The sequence below is a fragment of the Mustela nigripes genome, chromosome 12 (assembly GCF_022355385.1).
Source record: "Mustela nigripes isolate SB6536 chromosome 12, MUSNIG.SB6536, whole genome shotgun sequence".
NCBI classification, from domain to species: Eukaryota; Metazoa; Chordata; class Mammalia; order Carnivora; family Mustelidae; genus Mustela; species Mustela nigripes.
The window spans coordinates 57,966,053-57,986,899 of NC_081568.1; the positions used below are offsets into that span (position 1 = coordinate 57,966,053).

The 20,847-nt window shown below is 49.1% G+C and overlaps 1 protein-coding gene across 2 annotated transcripts in view; it reads right to left on the reverse strand.

Annotated features, from left to right (window-relative positions):
* SLIT3 (slit guidance ligand 3) overlaps positions 1–20,847 on the reverse strand; it is a 589,038-nt gene that overhangs the window by 102,335 nt on the left and 465,856 nt on the right. For both annotated transcript variants that reach the window (XM_059417324.1, XM_059417323.1), the window contains exons 9-11: positions 16,723–16,864; positions 7,358–7,429; positions 2,488–2,559 (exon numbers count right to left, since the gene is read on the reverse strand). In XM_059417324.1, coding sequence (XP_059273307.1) covers positions 2,488–2,559; positions 7,358–7,429; positions 16,723–16,864 — 286 coding nt within the window. The remainder of the gene's footprint in view (positions 1–2,487; positions 2,560–7,357; positions 7,430–16,722; positions 16,865–20,847) is intronic.

A 20,847-nucleotide genomic window follows, 5' to 3' on the forward strand; every position in this document is an offset into this window, starting at 1 on the left:
CTCTAACCTGGTGGGTCAAACCACTCTCCGGCAGACTGGAGAGGGTTGTGGGGCTACCCTGGAGCATTCTGGGAGTAAACCCACCTGGCTTTGCTCTCAAGTCTTTCCTTGACTGCCTTCTTCCCACCTTTCAGGTCTGAGGGACCACATCCCTTCCTTGGGAAGCTTCTCCTAAATATGTTAATTATTATTATTATTATTTTTTTACCACCTGTCACCCTGTTTTTATTTCTACATCACTTTTCTTTAGGTTATGTTCTATTATTTCTGTATTCATTTATTTAAACATTTTTCTGTGCCTCTACCTCTCAGCTCCCTGGAATGTCGGCTCCGTTGGGTGACGTGTGGCGAGCTCATGGCTGGAGCTCATGGCTGGAGTGCCTCCCTAGAGCTCAGAGCTGACACGGCCTAGCATAGTATTTGTTGAAACAAATGAATGCGTATGGGCAAGGCTTTCCTGCCTTTTAGTTAGTTTGGCCACTCCTGAGTCTGGGCTGGGTGTGTTTGCATTCCAAGCTCCACGAGACCAAGGGTCTTGTCTATCCAGGTCATTGTCACATTCTATGTGCCTAGCAGGCCTCTACTTGAATGTATGAATGCATAAATTAGAGGTGAGGGGCACTTCCCTTATGGTCCCAGTATATTTCAACACTGGCCAGTGAGATGCCAATTTCATGTTTGGCAACCAGATTTTGAATTTTCTCCCCCCTGCAGGACCAGAAGCATCTCACAGTCCTCAGATTGTGCCCAAGTTCTAGCAGAGGGAAGCCAGATAAGGCAAATGGGAGGGTAGGGGGGCAGGGATCGGATCCTGGCAGCACACGGAGCCTCTCTCTCTCTGCTCCTCTGTGATCTTCAGCACAATAAGCAGACACTAATCTCACATACAATCCTGTCTTTGATATCCCAGCCAGATGTTCTATTCGATAAATGAAACTAATTTACTCTGCAAGCAGCAGGCAACAGCTGAATCAAGAGACTTCCCTGTCCTCAGCCCCTTCCCAGTGGGATGGGGCCAGGTGGGGGGAAATGTGTATCTTGTTACCTGCCTACTCATAAATTAAGCAAGCAGGTTGCAGAGAGAAGCGAAGCCTCAACAGCTTGCTTCTGAGCATCCTCGCCCCTCCTCAGTGGGCGGGTCATCCAATAATACAAATAATATCAACTGATGATACCTTTCTTGGGTCTTAGTGCGTATTTTTCACATTATCTGGGGAGTCAGCATCGCACAAGAATCGAGGGCACGGGTTTTGGAGTCGCACTGCTTGGGTTCAAATCCTGATTCTCCCAGTCATGGACTTTGGATAATTATACTTATTCGACAAACTTTATTTTTGTGTAATTACTATAAGCCAGGTGCTGTTTAAGGTGCCAGAGATTCAGCCAGGATCAAGAGAGGTAAAAATTTCTGTTCATGGGGTGCCTGGGTGGCTCAGTGGGTTAAAGCCTCTGCCATTAGCTCAGGTGATGATCCCAGGGTCCTGGGATCGAGCCCTACATCGGGCTCTCTGCTCAGCAGGGAGCCTGCTTCCCTTCCTCTCTCTCTCTGCCTGCCTCTCTGCCTACTTGTGATCTCTGTCAAATAAATAAATAAAATCTTTTAAAAAAATAAAAAAAAAATCCTATTTATGTAGAGTTTAGATCACCTGATTCCTTCTATTGTAAAAGAAATGAGGATGGAGTCTCTGTTTTAGGTTGTTAAGAGCATGAACCTGCAAGACCCCTGGCACACCCTTAGGGCTTCATAGGTACTGCCAATTATTTTAATCATGGTCACCACTGAATGTGGGTTAGACAGGAAAGATAGCCCCATCCCCATTTTGTCTGATGGGAAAATATACAGTAGACTCAAGGGGCATCCCCTGTGCCACATGACAGGTGAGTCACTGACAGAATCAGGACAAAGCTCCACGCCTTCTTGCCCCTGTGGGTCTCTGAGTCCCCAGAGGGCGAGGCAGTGGCTCCACCCAGGAGGCTGCCCTAGGATTGCAATATCCAAGAAAAGAAGGCCTTCCAGGATGGGAGGGATGCTTACTCAGAACAAAGGCCGTGAGGTTGGTTTGGAGAAAAAGCCTGAAAATCAGGGGAAGAAAATTAGCTTCTCCCTTGACAAGGTCACACAGATGGGCAAAATGGGTGCACTGGTCATAAACATACATTACCATTCTGTCCCTCCAGTTCCCCAGAGAGCCCTGCTGAGGCACACGGGAGGGAGGGGGAAGTGCGGGTAGAGCAGAAGATGCATTTGAATTAGAAGCCAATAACTGGGAAGGCTGCTGGGCACTTAATCAATAAAAATAATGCATTTGGTTGTAGAAATATTCCCCAAGATCAATTTCCCCTGAAGAAATATTTGTTTCTTTTACCAGGTTGCCACAAGTGTGTAAGGGAACATAAAGCCTTGATAAACACCTCCTGAAATATACACATCCCTCTCGCACTGCCAACGCTCCCCCCCACCCCCACGCGACTCTGCTCCCCACTTACAGCGATGTGAGTGATTTCAGACCCTGGAAGGCATCCGGAGCAATGTCCGATATCTGATTCTTGCTGATGTCTCTAAAACACATTAATGGGAGAGTCTGAGAACACAGCTCCAAGGTGTGAAACGGTCATTCCTAGTTCTGAATCAAGCACTTCAGATATTTAAAATGGTGAGAATTAATCAGTTTATTCCTAGTACAAGAAAAAGGGCTTAAAGACCATTCAGTTCAACTGTGTCTTGACGAAATACGATACATTTGTTTTGCTCTTTCTTGGCTTTCAGAGAATGCTCACCCTCCGCATCTTGACTTCAGCTTTGTCCATGTGAGCCCTCGCTTGGTAGGGAAGACCGCACCCGGGCACACCGGGGCCTTGCGGCATTACCAAGCAATTACAGCATAAACAAAGGCCAAACGAGGGACAGGGTGCAGGCATGCATCTTCTTGTCGCATGCCTCAGCCAATGCTGATTTCCTTCCCCCTGTTGTTCTGAGTCATTTCACCTCCCCAGTTATCTTTCCTTCCTGACCTGAAAAGAGGTTTTGAGCAGTGACTTAAGTCTCTGGTTCGGCGCACCCTCCGGGTCACGTGAGAATCATAAGATTCTTACAGGATGGCTCTGAGATGTGGATCTGTCACTGGCAGGGCATGAGCCCAGGGTGGGGGTGGGGTGGGCAGCAGGGGAGTGATGTCCAGGGCTGGGGGATAGCGGGGATGAGCAGGAGGCTGCGTGAGGCGTGGCCCTGACCCGGCTCCTCCTTGGAGACCAGAGGCTGCCCCTTTCCTGCAGCCCAGTGACTTCCGAGCCTCCAGCCTCTAGTTCTTGTTAATGGCACCTCACTGAGGCTGAAGACTTTCTGTGAGTCCTTAGCTTGAGTTTGGCCCCTGGGCTCCTGTCCTTGGAAGGTGAGCTGTTCCCATTTCCAGAGACAGTGCCCCTCTCCAGTTCTTTCCTTTAACAAAAGAAATCAATGGGTCTTTGCTTTTGTGTGGGAGAGAGAGAGCTGGGGTCTTGGAGAGTCAACAAGGTGGAGCCGAGGGAGTATGGAGAAGAAAGCACATCTAAGCAGAATCTTAAGCGACTGCCTCTGGCGAGGCCAGACACCCTGCCCCCAGCCTCTGAAACACACTTCCCCGGGTCTGTTTCTCCCCTCCTTCTAATAGCCTTCAAAGGGCTGCGCAGCCACCTTTCCTAGGCCTCCGCTCCCTTCCCTCCCTGGTTCCAAAGCCAGTAAGTTGAAAGATATTTCACAGGTTAAGGCTTCTTAGGCACAGCTGTCGAGCTTATCCCTTTAGCTGGCAAGATTGCCTCTCACAAATCCGCAGATTGTGCTCACAAACCCGTCAGTTTACACCAGGCTTTTCTCTGGCGCTCCACTTTTGTAGAAGGGTCTTAACAAGCAAATGCCCAGGATTATCCCACTCCTGCTCGCCCTCCGCCTGCCTGTCTCGCAAGGCACGTCAGGCCAGCACGTGGGGTCCGTGCTCCCATCAGCCTGCTGAGGGAGCCTGGGGTTTTGTTTCATTTTGCTTTTGGGCTCTCTTTTGTCTTCTTGATCATGGGATGTCCCTTCAAGCTCCTTAGACCTCTAGCCTGCAGGAAGAAGTTCTGGAACGCCGGGGTGGGGAGGAACCCTCCACTTTAGCCTCGTTGGGGCCAAGTGGTTTTCAGGCCACAGCTGGCCTTTCGGACATGCTCTGCTCTGTAGCATGGGAGGGATGTCTGGTGGTCTCGGAGATGATGGAGAACATAAGTGGACTAGTGTTAGTTCAGCTGGGAATTGCCCCTGGTGGTTACTTCATCTTAGTTCTTAGTTCTGCAGAAAGCAAATGGCAGCCTGAACAGGTGAAGGACCCAGAGTCACAGGTGACCTGACACAGCTATGTACTTGGCACCCCAGGTCTCCCCTCCCTTCCCAATGATGGGTACACTAGGCAGTGGCGCTGGACAGAAGGCAGGTGGGAAAGGCTGTTGCCGCTCACTGTCCTCCATGCTGGACTCCTCCAGGTCCACAGCAGGTGGCCCTGAGCTGCCTCCCGGAGTCTGGGTCACTCTCGGTCAGCGGTTCTCAAACATCACTAGGGTGTTTACTAAAGTGCACCCTCAGGGAGTCTGCTCTGGCCAGCAGGGGGAAGGGGGCTGGGAATCTGCATGCGTAGCCCATCTCCAGTGATTCCCATGCACATGGTGCCAGGGTCATCCTTTGGGCCATTGTGCTTTCCAATCTGGTTGGTCTCAGACATACCCCAGTGTCCCAGGGCTTACAGACTGGGTCGCTAAGAGGCAGTGGACTTTCCAGATGATTCAGAACCAAGGTGGCAAATTCCCTGCTGGCAAGGCTCAGAGTAAGGGACATAGCTGTGGGACTCTAGCAAGGGCTGGCACCTGTGGAATCCTACTGTATGTAAGAGCATGGAAACGGGAGACAGAAACGAAAGAACACGCCTTTCTGGCCAAACCACACAGCTGTGGCTCCCGTTAGCCAGCGCCACCAGGTAACCAGCCCTGGAAGACCAGGGGCTCCTCTCTAGGGCCTTCTACTCTCCTCATAAGTGGCTTCTCTACTGTGATACTAGTTTTTACCTGGAAACACTTTTTATACTAAGCTGGCCATGAGAAATAGGCAGGACAATTCTTTTGTTTTGTTTTGTTATTAGAGGTAAGAGGAGGGTGTGGTTCATGTTTAGTTGAGGGGAAACATCTGTTAGAGAGAGTGGTTATGTATACCCAGAAGCAATTCACACTTAGGGTTTTAAAATCCATTCTCACCAGGGGCCCTACTTCTCCCAAACCATCCTACTCCAGTCTTGGCTTGTGAAGTTCTGTTAATTAGAGAAATTTTTAAGTGGTCTCTCTTCCCCACTGCCATCTCCTTGGGGGGAAAAAAGGGGCATCATAATAAATATCAGTAGCATCAGAAGTGATCAAAAATTAAATTCCCTTCCCAGATCGTGACTGAGAAGGTCTTATGAATTTTGAATGCACAGATCATGGCAACTCCAATCGGATGAAGAAAGGACAGTAAAACATAGCCAAGCTCTAAATTACCTGGACTTCACAAAAAATTAGAGCAGTAACTTAAATCATGCAAGAGATATAGGTTGGGGCAGTGACTGAACTTGTCATTTTTCACTGAAATTACTATCTGGCTGCATAATCAAGCTAGGCTTTAAAAATGAATTGGGGGGGGGCGGTATGGAGTGAGCTGGGGAAGCAGGGAGACCAGGAGATTAATGGCCCAAGGTTTTAAATATTAAGGCCTATATTTATACAGCTCCTCCAGCAAGAATGCTGCCAAGGGGAGGGTGAAAAGTCCGTGCCCGGGGCGAGCTCATTATGTTGGTTTCTACTGCTGGAACTGTACCAGGAGAAAATCTTGTTTGGTTTGGATTTCCAGGGAGATGGGAAGTTGCCTTCCCAAGATTGTACGGTAAAGCCTACCAATGCCACTGTTTCTTGGGGATGTTTATTTTTAACATAAAAGAAGTCAGCACACACTTAACCTCTTTCATGGAGGCTCTCCTACTCCAGGGAAACTGAAGAATCAGCCTTCAGCGGAAGGACGTGAGATCGGTCGGTGCATATTTCTACCTGCTCTTTCTTCCTCTGTGGGGGCCAGAGAGGGTGAGGAATGGGGATGAAAACAGCATTTTGATGATGGGACTATGATGGATGATTTCGCGGCCTGGACAAGGGAAAGGTGTCTCTTCTTCCCAGATTCTTAATATCTACGCTGGCAATGGCTGGACCGGTTTTGAATCCCACTAGTCTCTCTTCCGAGCGCCCTGGTCTGAGCGACTCACAGAGCGGGGCTCAGGGCAGTCACAGGCTGGGGAAGGGTGGTGATGATGATGGTGCCACCACGGGGGGGATGAGGGCCATGATGCCTGATGCTGTCAGTGGCGCTGTGGTAGGGAAGGAACGGCAGTGTTGTTGTCCCCCGGGTACTGGTAGGGTACAGTGGTGGCAGTGATCCTGGACGCAGTGGTAACGGGGATGGTGGGGATAATCACAGGCAAGATATATGTGCTTGGAGGATAAGGAAGGGCCCAAGGCTTCTTATTTCACTTAGAAAGACAGAAAGCCCTTACCATGGCCTAAAGGGACCACAGGGTCTGGCCCCTACGTCCCTACCTTCTACCACAATCCCCACCGCTGTCTCCCTCACCCTCCAGTCCTCCTTGCTGTTCTGCAAACCATCGGCATACTCTCCCCAGGGCTCTTCACTCGCTCTCTCCTGAGAGCGCCTCATTCCCACCCTTCATTTGGGTCACCTGCACGGAGAGGCCTCTGTGGGCCCTTCCTTAGTTTTACTTCCCAGTGCTTACCGATTTCTGGTATTTGTTTCTTTCCTGTGTTCTCCCACTCCGGTATGTAAGCTCCACGAGAGCTGACCTGGCTTTAGGGCACACTCTGTCCACAGACCCTGCGGTTCCTGCACGCGGCAGACGCTCACTCTCTGTTAGAGGAGTGTGTGCGTGGCTGTGGACATGTCGGTTAGGGCGCTGGCGACCGACACGAGGCCACTGTCTCAGCCTTCCTGACACTCCTACTTCAGGTCCACATCAGGAAAGCGAGGACAATCCACATGGTGGTATGGGTTTCTCAGCCAGCTGGGCTCCACCTCTCACCCGGATGATCTTACTGTGTGCTCTAGCTGGAGAGACCCTGAGTTCTGAGGTGTCTAAATCCGTATACCTCAGCATCTGAGGTGAGCCACACCTCTCCATCTCAGACAGCATTCCAGGTCCGACCATGACCTCTCCAAGAAGAATGTGACGCAGATTGTCCGCTGGGCAGCTTGCCCAGGAACCAGGACACATCACCCCCCACATGGAAACATCGGCCTTGACTCCCCCCAGGGAAAACTCACATTCGCTTCAGCTTCTTGTACTGGGTGAAGGCTCCAGCGGGGATGGATCTGATGGAGTTCTGTTCCAGGCGTCTGAGAAACAGAGCAGAGAAGAGTTAGTTAACCACCCACCTGTCTACAGGGGGTGGCTGAGGGCCTCGAGGACAGGATGGTCCCTCTCATCACACGCATCCATGTTGGTTCCAGAACACCAGGCAAAGACCATGTGAAAGCTAGAAACTCGTGTTCTGGTGGATGGAGCACTCGTCCCAGGATCTAATGGGCTCTGGAAAAATTAGAAAAGTAATTGAGGAGTCTGGCTCTTGCTTCTTATAAGCCATCTTTGAAGGCAGAGGCCTTCTTCAAAAAGCTGTAGCACCAGAGTGCTGAAAAAGTCGAAGGGATAAAGGGAAAAAGAAGAAGTGACCCGTGGGCTAGCAAGGCCCATTGGCCAGAGAAGCACGTCAGCTTTCAGTTACAGACCCAATCCCCCTGCCACAGGGGGATCAAACAGGCCGAAGTGACAATGGCTGACTTCACTTCTGGTTTCTTAATTAAGGTATATCCGATTGATTAGTTTTTAAGAGTATGATATACAGTATATAACAACATTAGATATTTGTTTCTGGGGCTTTTCAATGGGCTATTCTAATGTGCTGGAGAAACGGCCTTCAAGTCTTTAGGCTTCCAGCCTGACAGCCATCAAAACGGCTCCCTGGCACCCTGAGGGCTCTAGAGGCTCCAGCTGGACCACCCCCCACTCCAGGCTGCTGCTAGAATCCGTGGCGTTACCACCTTATAGACTTTACTGAAGTGCTTCCTCTCCTAGGACTCCAGAATAAGAAGTGCTACAGGCCCAGGGCCCAGAACTCCCTTGAATATAAGGAGCCACGGGGAACAAAGGAGCATCTCAATGCTTTCCTCTCCTGCTTCTTAGATGACTTCCTGTCACCAAGAACTGGTGTGGTGGGCCATAGGTCTCCCTCTGTTAGAAGGGATGAGGGATGCCCTGGCTTCGGCTAAGGACTCAGCCTCTCCTCGTCCATCTCCCTTTTCTCCAAGGCACGGATATTTTCATCAACTCCTCATCTGGCATGGATGTTCCCTGAACTCTCGGCTGGGAAGACGCCCAAAAAAGCGTGTGCAGAGAGGGATGGTGGGAGCAGAAGGAACAGACGGGCGGAAGTGGCTCCCTTGGAGGCTACATCTAGTGGGTGCATTTCTGGCGGGGATGAGCCCATTCATCTTGAAGAGTAATCCCCGCTGCAGAGTCGGGGAGACAGCCGTATTAATTTGTGCCTCTGCGATCTCATCTTCATTGGGGGAAGAGAGTATTTGTTACTGGAACCGCTAATGGAGCAGTTTGCCAGCAATTTTCCCATTTCAAACAACATCTCGGCCGCTAATGTGGAATGGTTTGTCAGGCCTACCCATAACACAGACAAATCACTCTCTGGGCCAAAGGAAGGGTTGGGGGCGGGGGGGAAGGGTGAGTGGGAGGAGAGAGGAGCATCAGGATGGATCATTCTTGGCTGCTGGATGAATAGAGTCTACAAATGAGACTGCCACGGTCTATTAGGAAAGCCTTTGTGGCCGCCAGAGGGGGCGGGGAGCATATTCTGCTGGGCACATGGGCACAGGCTGGCTGGATGGCGGCCCGGCTGGCTCATGGTAAGGCACAAGAGCAAGCCATCGGGTCTCGGAGTCTGGGAGCTCCCGGATCCAGCCACCCATGGAGGCAGCAGACTCGGGGCCAGCTGCCTTGACTGAGAAGTTCCAAGGACATTCTTGTTTTCCAGCCGAGCAGGGTTGAGCAGGCATCTTTCAGCCAAGGCGGCAGCTCCGTGGGTCTGTGGGACTGCCAGTCAGGTGGAAAATGCTCTCCGGGAATCCTGTGATTCACCTGCCACTTCAGCAAGGGATCATGGCTGGAGGATGCCTCTGGGCAGAGCCACTGTCGGTAATGAGGCAACTCCCTCAGTTTTTGCAAGAGGACCTACCGCTCCCAGCCACAGGCCAGGAGCCCCGGCGAGTCAGGTCAGCACCATGTGCAAGGTCAACCAGCTCTCCGTGCAATTCATAATCAGTTGACCTCCACTTTACTGATGGGTGTAAGGGCCAAGGGAGGGATGAACCAGTGAGCACCAAGGAGTTTAATAACCTGGGGCCAGCAACAGCCCAAGACGGTCCATCAGAGAAGCAAGTTCCACGGCTCACAGAACAAACACGAAGAGCTACCATTCACGAGGCCAAGTTGATTTGTGTCTGTTAGCTTCTTTTAATCCTTACATTTATGAGGCAAGCTGTGGTGGCTTCCTTTTGCGGATGCAGAAAATAAAACCTAGAGGGATCAGATAGCCTGTCCAGAGCAAGAGAGCTAACAAGGAGCAGGACTGACATCTGTTTCTACTCATTGGACATACCGCCTTTCTTTCTGAAAACAGAGAAACTGAGGCCTACAGACCAAAGTGACTTCCCCAGAGTCACAGAGGCATTTGGGAGGGTAAGACCCCAATGCTGATGCTGAGACATCAGGCAGCCTCTGCAGAGGTCGGTGTTTTGTACAAAGGCTGTAGGAGTTGAGGGAGATGCAGTACAGATGTGAATATATATACATATGCAAATAGAGTACAAAGGTGTGGTTTTGAACAAAGAACACCAGTCTCGGCAGGGACGGCTCTGTGCATCCTGTACTCGGCAGACGTGCACACCCCAGGGATGGTATTTGTCTCTGTAGTCTTTCTACTGCTCATGCTGCTGTGGGTCCTGGCTAGACACCGGAGCCCTTACGGAGGGCCAAGGCCATGGTGAGTGCCACGATGTGGGGGTTAACCTTGCCCCAGGGGGAATCAGAGTTTGGCGGGGGGTGTAGTTGTGAATAGTGTTTCTTCAAATGCCAAGTAAAGATGAGGGTAGGGAAAGCGACAATAGTAAGAGCTAATAGCTATCAGGAGCTTGTAAGTCGGGCATTAGGCTACGCGTTTTACATGCTTTATCTTAATATTTACACCTCTCTGAGGCAAATCCTAGTCATCCTCATCATCCCCACTTTAAATGTGAGAAAATGGAGGCTCAGAGATGTTAAGTCGCTTGTCCAAATTCACACAGCCAGGAAGAGCTATATAGCCGGATGACACCTGAACTCTCCATCCCATTCAACAACCTGAACTCCATCACTGAGCTCTGCCGAATCCCATTTGGATCAGAGGCATGTCTATTTCCAGTCACTGCCGGCTCATCCTCAGGGAAACGGCCCCTTTGTCAAGGGGGTAAGCCCACAGTGCCACGTGCACACACAAAGTTTCTATGCAGCAGATAGCCCCTGGTGGGTTGGATATAGCCTAGCACAAGCATGCAAAGATCCATATTCCCAGTGACAAAATTTTGGAGTGAAGGATGAAAAGCAGCATTAGCATCAGCAAAAGCGGTCACATTTAGAGAGGTGTCTGAAGCCAACAGCTGTTTCAGGTCTCTCTTAAACGGCACATGTGTCTTTCTTTGTCTGGCAAACATTCTTCAGGCTGCAAACTGATTTAATAGAACTAGCATAAAAACAAACATACAAATCAAACATCTGAACATCTTCCGGCACCAGTAAACACAATGGGAACATCTGATGGGGATTTCAGCCATTTGTGCTCTGTATTGATTTGCCCTAGTTTCTCGGTGCTTCCTTAATGATCTGTCATTTGCAAACATGCGACTGAACACCATATATTTCTAGCAGCGCAGAAGTCAACATGATGCCAGAGAGACTGGCAGGGGCACAGCAGCGCCAGGTCATGGCCACGAGTCTCCTGACGGAGCGGTTCTGGAGCAGGGTTCGAGGGCTGGTGGCGGTGATGGCTGAGGGGACAAGAAGGACAAACATCTACCATCTCCTGAGGACCAGCTTATATGTTAGACACTGGGCTCTTTGCATGCTGGCTCATTTCATTCCTTCAACAATCCGATCAAGCAAGTATCATCATTAGCGTAATAACAACAAAGACGCAGCGGCAGGCACTCGTGACTTGAGTCATTCGTAACCTGCCCTGCACAATACCTGGCATTTGCCTATGGAAAGCAGAGGAACAGGCACAGAGCCAGAGCTGCTCCTCTGACTCTATGCATATGCCCAGATGCCTCTCCCAGAGAATTTTTTTTTATCACCTTAGGAAAAAAAAAATGAAAGAAAAATAGTATGGGGAACTTGAGACAATAAACCATTCTACAATGTCGTACATGTGACCCGGTGAATAGGTTTTCTATTTAGGTTCCATTCAATGTCTTCCAAACATTGTGCTAATTTTCTGCACAACTGTGCTATTTAATCTTCATAGAAAATCTCTAGTAGGTCTGATGAGCCCCATTGTGCAAAGGGGGGAGGTGACTGAAGCAGGAGATGTTAAGAAAGGTGCCCTAGGTAAGAGGCAAAACTGGGAATTTAACCATGGACTATTTATCTCAAGGCTCTGTTCCTAATTATTCTGTGCTTCCTCTGCTTCTCCTGTATACCTCTGCCCCATCCCACCCCATCTCCTCTCTTTCCACGTGGCAGTCCCTCAGAAACCTGGTGCTCTCAGAACGTTTAAGAATCCCAGATGGTGATGGCTTCCAGAACCCTCCAGTCCTTTTGTTCTGTTGGCTGCTTTCTCCCCCCCCCCCACTCTTTCTTTTTAAAATCCCCTGGTGAGCAGTATAACGGGAGAATATTTGCTTGTGCTAAGCAGATAAACACTGTTTATCTCTTCACCCCAGATAAACAGGGGGGTTGAGGTGAGATGAAGTGCAAAGTGGGGCTACTTTACCTCAGATGCTTTTGCTTATGACTTGCCAGTAAGCCCATCCACGGCCTTTCTCCACCAACTGAACTGAGCTGCTAGAGCAGAGGGCATGAGACACACTGGACGGCGCTGTGGGTTGAGGGGGACAGAGCAAACCGGAAGATGGAACACAGATTAAGAAGAAGCTCTAGCTACTGAAGGTTCTCTTGAGCCTTGAGAAGGACCATGGAGGGAAGACAGAAGACCACAGAAGAGAGAAGGTGTAAGCCTCTGGCTCTTCCCAGAATCTACCCCAGCTAAAGGCTAGAGCTGGCGGAGAGAAACGTCAGGGAGTGGCAAGAACTGTGCTGTTGGTGGTAGCTCAGTTTCGAGGAAAATCTGCAGGAAGCTGCCTCACTGTGGGTTCTCTGGAAGAAAGCTATTTTTAGAGGAATTGGCTCTGCCATGCAGGGAGACCAGCATACAGTTCTCTGAGCTGCTTTGGCTTTGAAAAAAATTTCTGAAAAGAGTTCGCCAGATTGCTTTGCATGAGAGATAGCCCTTCCTCCCTCTAAAATGGTGGGGAGCACAGAACCCCTCCTGAGGTGTTGGAGCACCACTGCTTGCTAAGGGTTGTGCATAGGGCCTGGAGCGCCTGATAGGGTGCCCAGCATCCCTAAGGAGAGAGGGAAAGTCTGCATTGTATGCGTGCCATGGACAAGAGGCAGAATTTTTGACAGTAAAAAGAAAAAGTCACATTCAGATGTCTTTGGGATGATAAATCAGACACTTCTTATTCATCCTGGGGTGCGTACTGCAGTTTCAACTCTCTACTCTCTGTCTCATCTTTCAACCTCCCCCATCTGCTGGTCTTCTCTCCCTGCTAAGAGGATGCGTTTCAGCTGCTTTCAAGACTTCTGGGCCAACACACAGGTCCCCAGGCACAGGCTTTGTCGCCTTGAAGAATGAGCAGGTTTCTTCCTCAAAGGTCTCTCTTACGTGTCACCTCTCCCCATATATTCCGAACCAAAGAATCTTGCCTCGTCTGCTTTAATGTCTCAGCTTCATTTCATCACAGAAGGAGAAATCCTGGGCAATCTGTCTGGTGGGCCATGGGTGCTCGGGAAGCAGGGGCAGCCTTATTTCCATGTCTGCATACATTTGCATGAAGATGAGCCACTGTCCGGCTCCATTCCTAATGCAACTGGCCAGCCTGTTTCTTGAATCTCTTCTCTCACCCAAAACCCTCAAAAGCTTGACATAGCGTTATGGAAGGTTTGCGCATGCAGGTAGCTCCAGTGCCGATGATATGGTCCAACCTTTCTCACTGAGACTGATACAAGTGGAAGTGGTAGTAGTTAAACAGAAGTGGTAGTAGTACTAGTACTAGTACTAGCAGTAGTAAAATACCAACAGTCCTGGCTAACAGAGTCTATCCTATGTGTCAGACACAATGCTAAGCATTTGGCTGCACACATTCATTTCACTTTCACAAGAACCGTTAAGAAGGTACCATTGGCCTCTGCATGTCTCAGTTGAGGAAAACAAGACTCAGAAAAGTCATTTAGCAAGAGCTAGAAGGCAGGGCCAGAGCCAGTACGTGGAGCTAGGTCCCTGAATTCACCGTCTACACTCAAGAATCCGGTTGCTGTTTGTGGCTGTTTTTAGAAGCACTCTAGCTAGGTTGGTTATTCCCAGACTTTTAGATCTCACAGGCTAGGTGGTTCCAGACCTTTTACTTTGCCAGTTAAGGTGCCCTGTGTATTATATATGATATGTGTTTATACAGAGACATACATTGATAATTACGTAATAATTACACATGTAAATTACACACATATTTGTCATGGACCTGTGCGTAGGCACACAAGCATATGTATTCTGCCTTTAGTGGCCATCATTTCATAAGATAATGGGCATTTTTAAAAACAACAAAACAGAATAAGGGAGCCCAGGAATTTGAAATAAAGGATAGTCCTTTAAATTGACCAGTTTTGCTTAACAGAAAAACATCACATTGTTTTTGTTTTTCTCACTTTACCTCACATCAGGAAAAAGATATCAGTGATCAGAGAGCCTTTCAGAAATCACTACACTAGTTTGTTAATATCCCTTTAAAAATTTGGTGTCCAGGTATGACGTCAAGAGTCCAGGACTGGCTGGGTCTGCGCGGATCCCACCTCTGATGTGGACATCTGCACTTTCTCTCTCCCAGACACCTGAGCTCTGTGCCTGTGAGGCCCAAGTTGGAGGTATAAAGATGGGGAGCAGAGAAGGGGCTGGTGGGGGTCAAGTTACCGCTTGACTACTAGACTGGCCTCTTTCATCAGGCTGTGGTTTGAGGAAAGAGCTATGGTTGTCGAGGAGGGAAGATAAGCCTGGCAGATGGAGGGGGAAAGGAACAAAGTGGGGCAGAGAAAGAAAGCAAAGATCTATGGGAATCTGAAATGAGGTGAACGTGGCAAGAATTCTGTCTTGAACATCTGTCTTGGGAGAGCCAGAGGCATGGATAGAGAGGGAAGGTGGAGGTTCTTATGACAAGGAGCAAAGTGTTACCTGGGTGATGAGGAAGATGGGGCTGGGAAGGGAACTGGGAGGATCACGGGTAGGAGAGGGAGAGAAGGGGGGAATGAATTAGGGGAGGAAGATGAAGACAAGGGAAACAGTATGGGAAGGAGAGAGCATAAGGCCAGGAATAAAAGGAAATGGGAGAAGAAGAGAAGCGAGGGGATAATCGGGAGAGGCATGGGGTCTAAGTGAGCTCCACGGAAGGAAGGGATCTCCAAGGCTAGAGCAACAGACCCTTTAGTGAAGGGACACAGCAAAATGTGAAGTGAATTAATTGTTGGTTGTTGCTGAAAGGAAGACTGAAGGTTGAGAGAAGGCCACGCAAGGTGTGGGTGTCAGGACGAAAGGACGCTTGACGGACTAGCTCCTGCCCACAGGAAGAGGTGCAGGCATGAGTTGTGTCCCCCGGGGCTGGGGAAGAAAGTGTTAAAGGGAATTAGGGAAAAGTTGGTAAAACCAATAAAGAAAGAGGAATCCGAGTCTCCACTGCGGTAAATCATGTTTCTTCTCATCTCCATCAGGATGAAAGCAGAGTCCATAAAATGCCCCCCTGATCTGGCTCCACACTGCCTCTCTGATCTCATCCTCCAACACTCTTCCTTGTGTTTACTTCACTCCAGCGACACTGGCCTTCTGGTACAGCAGACACACTTCTACCTCTGGACCTTTGCACGTGCTGTGCCCTTGACCTGCAATACTGTTCCTCCACATAGCCACTTTATTTTCTCTTCCTTACTTACTTTGAATATTTCCTTGTTTTATTTTTCTCCACAGAAGCTACCCCCTTCGATCATATCCTATAATTTGCTTTGCTTTGGTTATTATTTATTACCTCCCCCACCCCCCACTAGAATGCAAGCACCATAAAGGCAGAAATTTTATATTTTTATTCACTGATGCTCCTCAAGCACAGAACTGTGATTGGAACACAGTGGGCTAACAACACATGTTTGTTGGATGAACGTATGAATGGCTGGAAGAGTTAATGGGCCATTTATCAGACCAGAAGGGCATGTGTAGGAGGAGGAAGGCGGAGGAGAGCAGCAGAGAGGCTAGGGGAATGTGTGTCTTATTTGGAGGATTTTATCTGATGATATTTGGAGCAGGAGGGTTGTATCTCACTGTGTTTTTAATAAAGCCACCTTAAAGCGAGGGTAGAACATGAACACACTTGTGGTCATTTAATGAGTGATCTTGACGTCGGTGTCAACTGACCTTCTACTCGATCCAGAATGAGAAACCGGCTATCATCTAATGTGCGGCAGAAGCAAAAACAAGATTGAGCTATACGGTCAACCAATTTTTAGTGGGACTTTTAGTGGATCCGTGCACACACGTGGACACGCACAATCTTGTCTGTGTTACCTACAGACCGCGTCTAGAGGACAAGAATCTGATTTTAAATGATTAACAGTTCAGTCTCTTGTTCAGTTAATGGCAGCCATGAAATGAGTTCGTCACTCGTGTACTTTCTGCCAACACTACCACACTGCACAGAGCACTTGCTCATGTGCCAAGGACCGAATTAAGGGCTTACGCGCTGTATTTCACTGTTTCCACAGTGACCCACGGATGATACTATAATCACCACATTGTTAAAGCTGAGAGAACTAGAGATGAAAGAGAGCAATTACGCTGCCCAAAGCCACACAGCTAGTGGAAGGTAGAGCTAGAACATGATCCCAGGGCGGCTCCAGGGAAGGGACTTGCAAACTGCCACCATAAAGGGCCAGAGAGTACACGTAACGGGGCTTGGTGGGCTGTAGGTCACAACTACTCAATCCTGCCTTATGAGGACAGCCACCGACAATGCCTACACAATAGGTGTGGATGTGTTCCACGAAAATTTTATTCACAGAACTAAGTGTCGGAGTATTTGGACCCCTAGGCAGTTTGCTGACTGCGTTCTGGAAACTACCACACCTGGGAGCGCCTGGAAGGATAGCAAAGAGATTCCTGAGTGTTCTCCATAGTTAGCTCTGACAGGCCATCGTGCCGCCAGACCACCGGGGGACTGGCTGAGACGGAGAGGTAAACTCGCCAGGGACAGAGAGTGGCAGATGGGGCACTTACATTTCGACGATGCCCTCTGGCAAGTTGGCGGGGATCTCAGTCAAGCCCTTCCCTCGACAGTCCACGATGTTATTACTGCAAGTGCAGGCCGAGGGGCAGGAGATGGAGTTGGCATTGCAGGATGGAGGTTCTGAGTGCGGGCCTGTCGGGCAGGAGCACAGCAGTCAGTCACGGCAGGGTCAGGAGCTGCCTAGCCTTCTGTGCCTCTTCACCACTTCCCAGCATTACCTGAAAAGCTACCTGAAACACGTTCGCCAGCTGACATCTCCCCTCAGCTGGGAGACACAGCTGCCCCTGGCTAAATATTTAGCCAAGAGGAGAGATTCTGACCTTGACCTGCTTCTGGATTGTTCCACCTGCTCTGTCATCCCATCAGCCTCGTCTTTCAGAGAAAGGGTTGCTCACAGAGTCAATCCCGCGTGAAAATATGCCACAGGCATGCAAACAGCACACGCGGGGACTATGCTCTCAGCCCAATGTTTGAATGAACACCCACGTCGTTTGGCTTTTATTGGAGGACTGGATGCTGAACATAGACACATTTTCCTTCTTTTCTCTAGAGGCTAGAACTCATGACTAAAACCAAGTGGGAGGGAAAAAGGCGTCAGAATTTCATTATTTGGGGCACCGATGTTGTCCAACTGTCAATAGTCCCCAGCAGTGACAACATCCAAGGCATTTTCAAACAGCTTGTATGTCCAGACAACATGCAAATAAAACCTACCTCATTGGAAAAAATGGGAAATAAGTTACTACATATTTTGGAGTTAGTTTTTTGTTTTGAGGTGAGAAGCAGTGTGAGTTTAAAGCAAAGTAGTAAAAACTCACGTACTAAGGCGCTTACTTAGAATATCAACTGCAGAGAAGTACATATAATAGCAAACTAACTCAGGGTTCCAACAGTCACAAGCAGTGAATTCAGATGTTTTCAAGACCGAAAAACTTTCATGCTATCCCTATTTCTTCAACGTTAAGGCAAGAATCTCGAACCTGTGGTTAGTTTTCCAAATGACGACATTGTGGACCAAAAAGTAGACTCAACCCCAAACCCCCTCAGGACTTGATATCCCACACCGGCTAGATCTAGTCAGCAGGGATGCTGTCAATGTCTTTCCAGACCCCCAGCCCCAGAGCAGAGGGCCACGGGCTGGGTAAGCTCAGACCAACCCTGAAGATCTCCTCGTTGCTCGGACATGGGACTTCTGGCTGGGAGCCCTTGGAAAGAGATGAAACATGAAACACAAAAATGTCGGCAGGGAAAAACTAATTTTGGTGTGGCCTCTGTTCACTGGAGAAGCCAAGTCTGGGAAGCCAGAGAGGGTCTGGTTACAGTGGTTGCATCAGAGACCAAGGGGGCCTGTAGCAAATGCCTTTTCAGACACTGAGACTCAAAGTGGAAGCCTCCCTCTCCACACTCGACAGTCCCTGTGCCTGGGGCTCAAAGGAATGTGGAAGGCTTGATGTGGAACGCTTACCTCACTGGACAGTGTTAACTCAATAACCAAAGATTCTTATTTCCTTTGGCTCCTCTCTCTCTCTCTCTCTCTCTCACACACACACACACACACACATCAAATATTTAAAAATGTCCTCCTAGCAGGGACATTTGAGAAAATATTCTTGTCAAGAGCACAAGGACGTCCAACTCCCCAGTGTTGCACTAGCGCATTTCATGGAGACCAGAAAAATGCCGAAGAGATGATGACTTATACCGAAGTTCCCAACTGGAACATTCTCTGAGAGAAGGGATACCAACTTAGTTTGAAACTGGAGAAGATTCCCATTTCTGAGAAAAATGGCAATCCCAGAGAATCAGTCTGTGAGAGTCTCAGATCAGGAACGAGGAATGCTGTGGCCCTGGAGTCCCACTGCCTCAATTTGAATCCTGGTTCTGTAATTTCATCCTTATATCCTGTGCCTCAGTTTTCCCCATCTGTGAAATGGGGGAAGATGACAATATTTATTTCATAGCATGGTTTTGTTGTGAAGGTAAAGGAAGTTAATGCATGTAAAAGATTTAGCAGAATGCATAGCACAAAGTCAGAGTTTAGTACTGTTAGTTGTTGTTATCATTACTATTAATGAGTCTGGCTCTGCCACTAATGGTCTGCAAGTCATAATGTTCCTCTGAGTTTTTTTGCTTCGATCTCAGTCAATAAGGAGTTTGGACTGCATGACTTCTGAAGTCCTTTCTGGATGGAAAGATTCAGGACTCCTGGTTTTCAGAGGAAGGGAAGCAGGAGTAAGACACCCAACAGCACCTCTGCATCCCTGGCACCACCGCTTTGCAGGTGGTCAGGGGGATCTATTGTGGGAAGTGCTCCCTCCCTCTCCCCACACACGCAAGAGAGGCTGGGAGAGGCATGGCTTCAGGTGTCAGGGCTTTTGAAGTGCAGATCATGCTCCCCAAAGAAAAATGCCAGGCCTGGCCCTCCACATCCTGGGGCAAAGGGCACCTAACAAAGTCAGGGAGAGTCATCACACCCTGGGCACCTTCCTGCTTGGGCAAGTCAGGGGCTACACGGAAGGCTGTAGTCTGTGCCCTTGAACTTCCAACCACTGAGGCAGAGGCTGCCCATCTTTTGATCTGTAAAAATATTACTTGGTTGGGGTGTGTCAGAAAGGGAAGTCGGGGAGAAAGACAGTATAGTCAAGGGCTCATGTGGGCAACAGGAAGTTCTAAAATGGAGTTTTTTTGTTTTTTCCCAAAAATGTCCCTTTTGACATCTATGCTGAAATTAAATCTGTTTAAACCAGACCCAGGTTATAGTCTGGAATCCCTCTGGGGATGAGCTGGGTCTTTCAGAGGGTGGCTTTCATTCTGCAGGCAGCATGTGCTACATTTCAAGGGATGTTGTCAAGGTTAAAAAAAAAAAAAAAAAGCCTTTGAAAAAGATTCCGTAACCAGGTCACTAACAACACCTTTAATTACGAAGAGAGAAACAAAGGTAATTATAGCCTCTGTCGGCATCCTGGACTTGCAGCTCCCAGCCAGGCATTCACAGGTGGTGAGGGTGTTATCCTCTTGTTGAAACAAACATGTCAGGTTTAAGATGGGGTTGAAAGATGGGTTCATTTCCCCTGGAAACCTTCCCCCCTGATCAATGTCCAACAGACTGAGCCCACTTCCCTTTGAGCCTGGGAGTGCTGTGATGGCAGAAGTCCCTCCCGTTGGCTTTTGGTCTTTGGAGAGATGGCAACTAGCATGTAAATTCTATAAGGGCAGTGACCTGTGCTGTCTTCTGCCCTCTTCCATCCCCAGTGCCCAAAATAGGACTGAAACACAGAGCAGGAACTCAGTATACATACCTTGGGTGATTGAAAGGATGAACACATGGATAAAATTGGTCTAGAAGCCTGGCAGAGTGGGGGCTGAATGTCACCAAGCTATGTGGGGGGGGGGGCAAGCAATCCTTCTAGAAGGGTCCTGAAGGGAGGTCAGCTGAGTTCTGAGGGCCCTGGGCTCCGCAGTAGTGTGGAGGAATGGAGTGGCTATTAGGTGGATGGGACTTTCATGCCTGAAGTTCAGGTCTTTCTACCACAGCTCAGTGCCAGCAAAGGCCAACTGCCCAGTCCCCTGGGGCTCCCTCTGAGCCTTGCTCATCTGCACAGGTAAGAGTGACCCAGGCTTCCCTTAGTTCTGTCAGCAAATCCCTCCCTCCCAGCCTCCCCTGTCCACATGCGATGTGGTTGGTGCAGGTGACAGTGGATTCTCAGGGGGCCAAAGTGATGAAACACCCACCTTTCTTCTGAGAAATTTTAGTACTATACAAGCTGGGAAGCGGAGAGGAATGAGAACAGAGTGTTTTGATCAGGGTGGAAAGAGTGTCCACCTGTCTTTGAAGGGAGGGGCTGATCTGGGCCAGTATCTGCCTACACACACGGGCGTGTTCCTGTTGTAGGAACACGTGCCTACGTCACCCACGAACATTCACGGTCCCGAGCAAGCCTGCCTGCTGCTACCACCTCCTCCTCTTCCTGGCAAAGAAAGCAGCTTAAATCAGAGCGTAGTGATTCACTAGCACACAGAACCCCTGTAGTCCATGTTCGGAGATGTTTCCTGATGAACTTGGGAGAGCACATGAACTTTGCTCTTTGTTTTTAAATGGGTTCCCAAACTATCTG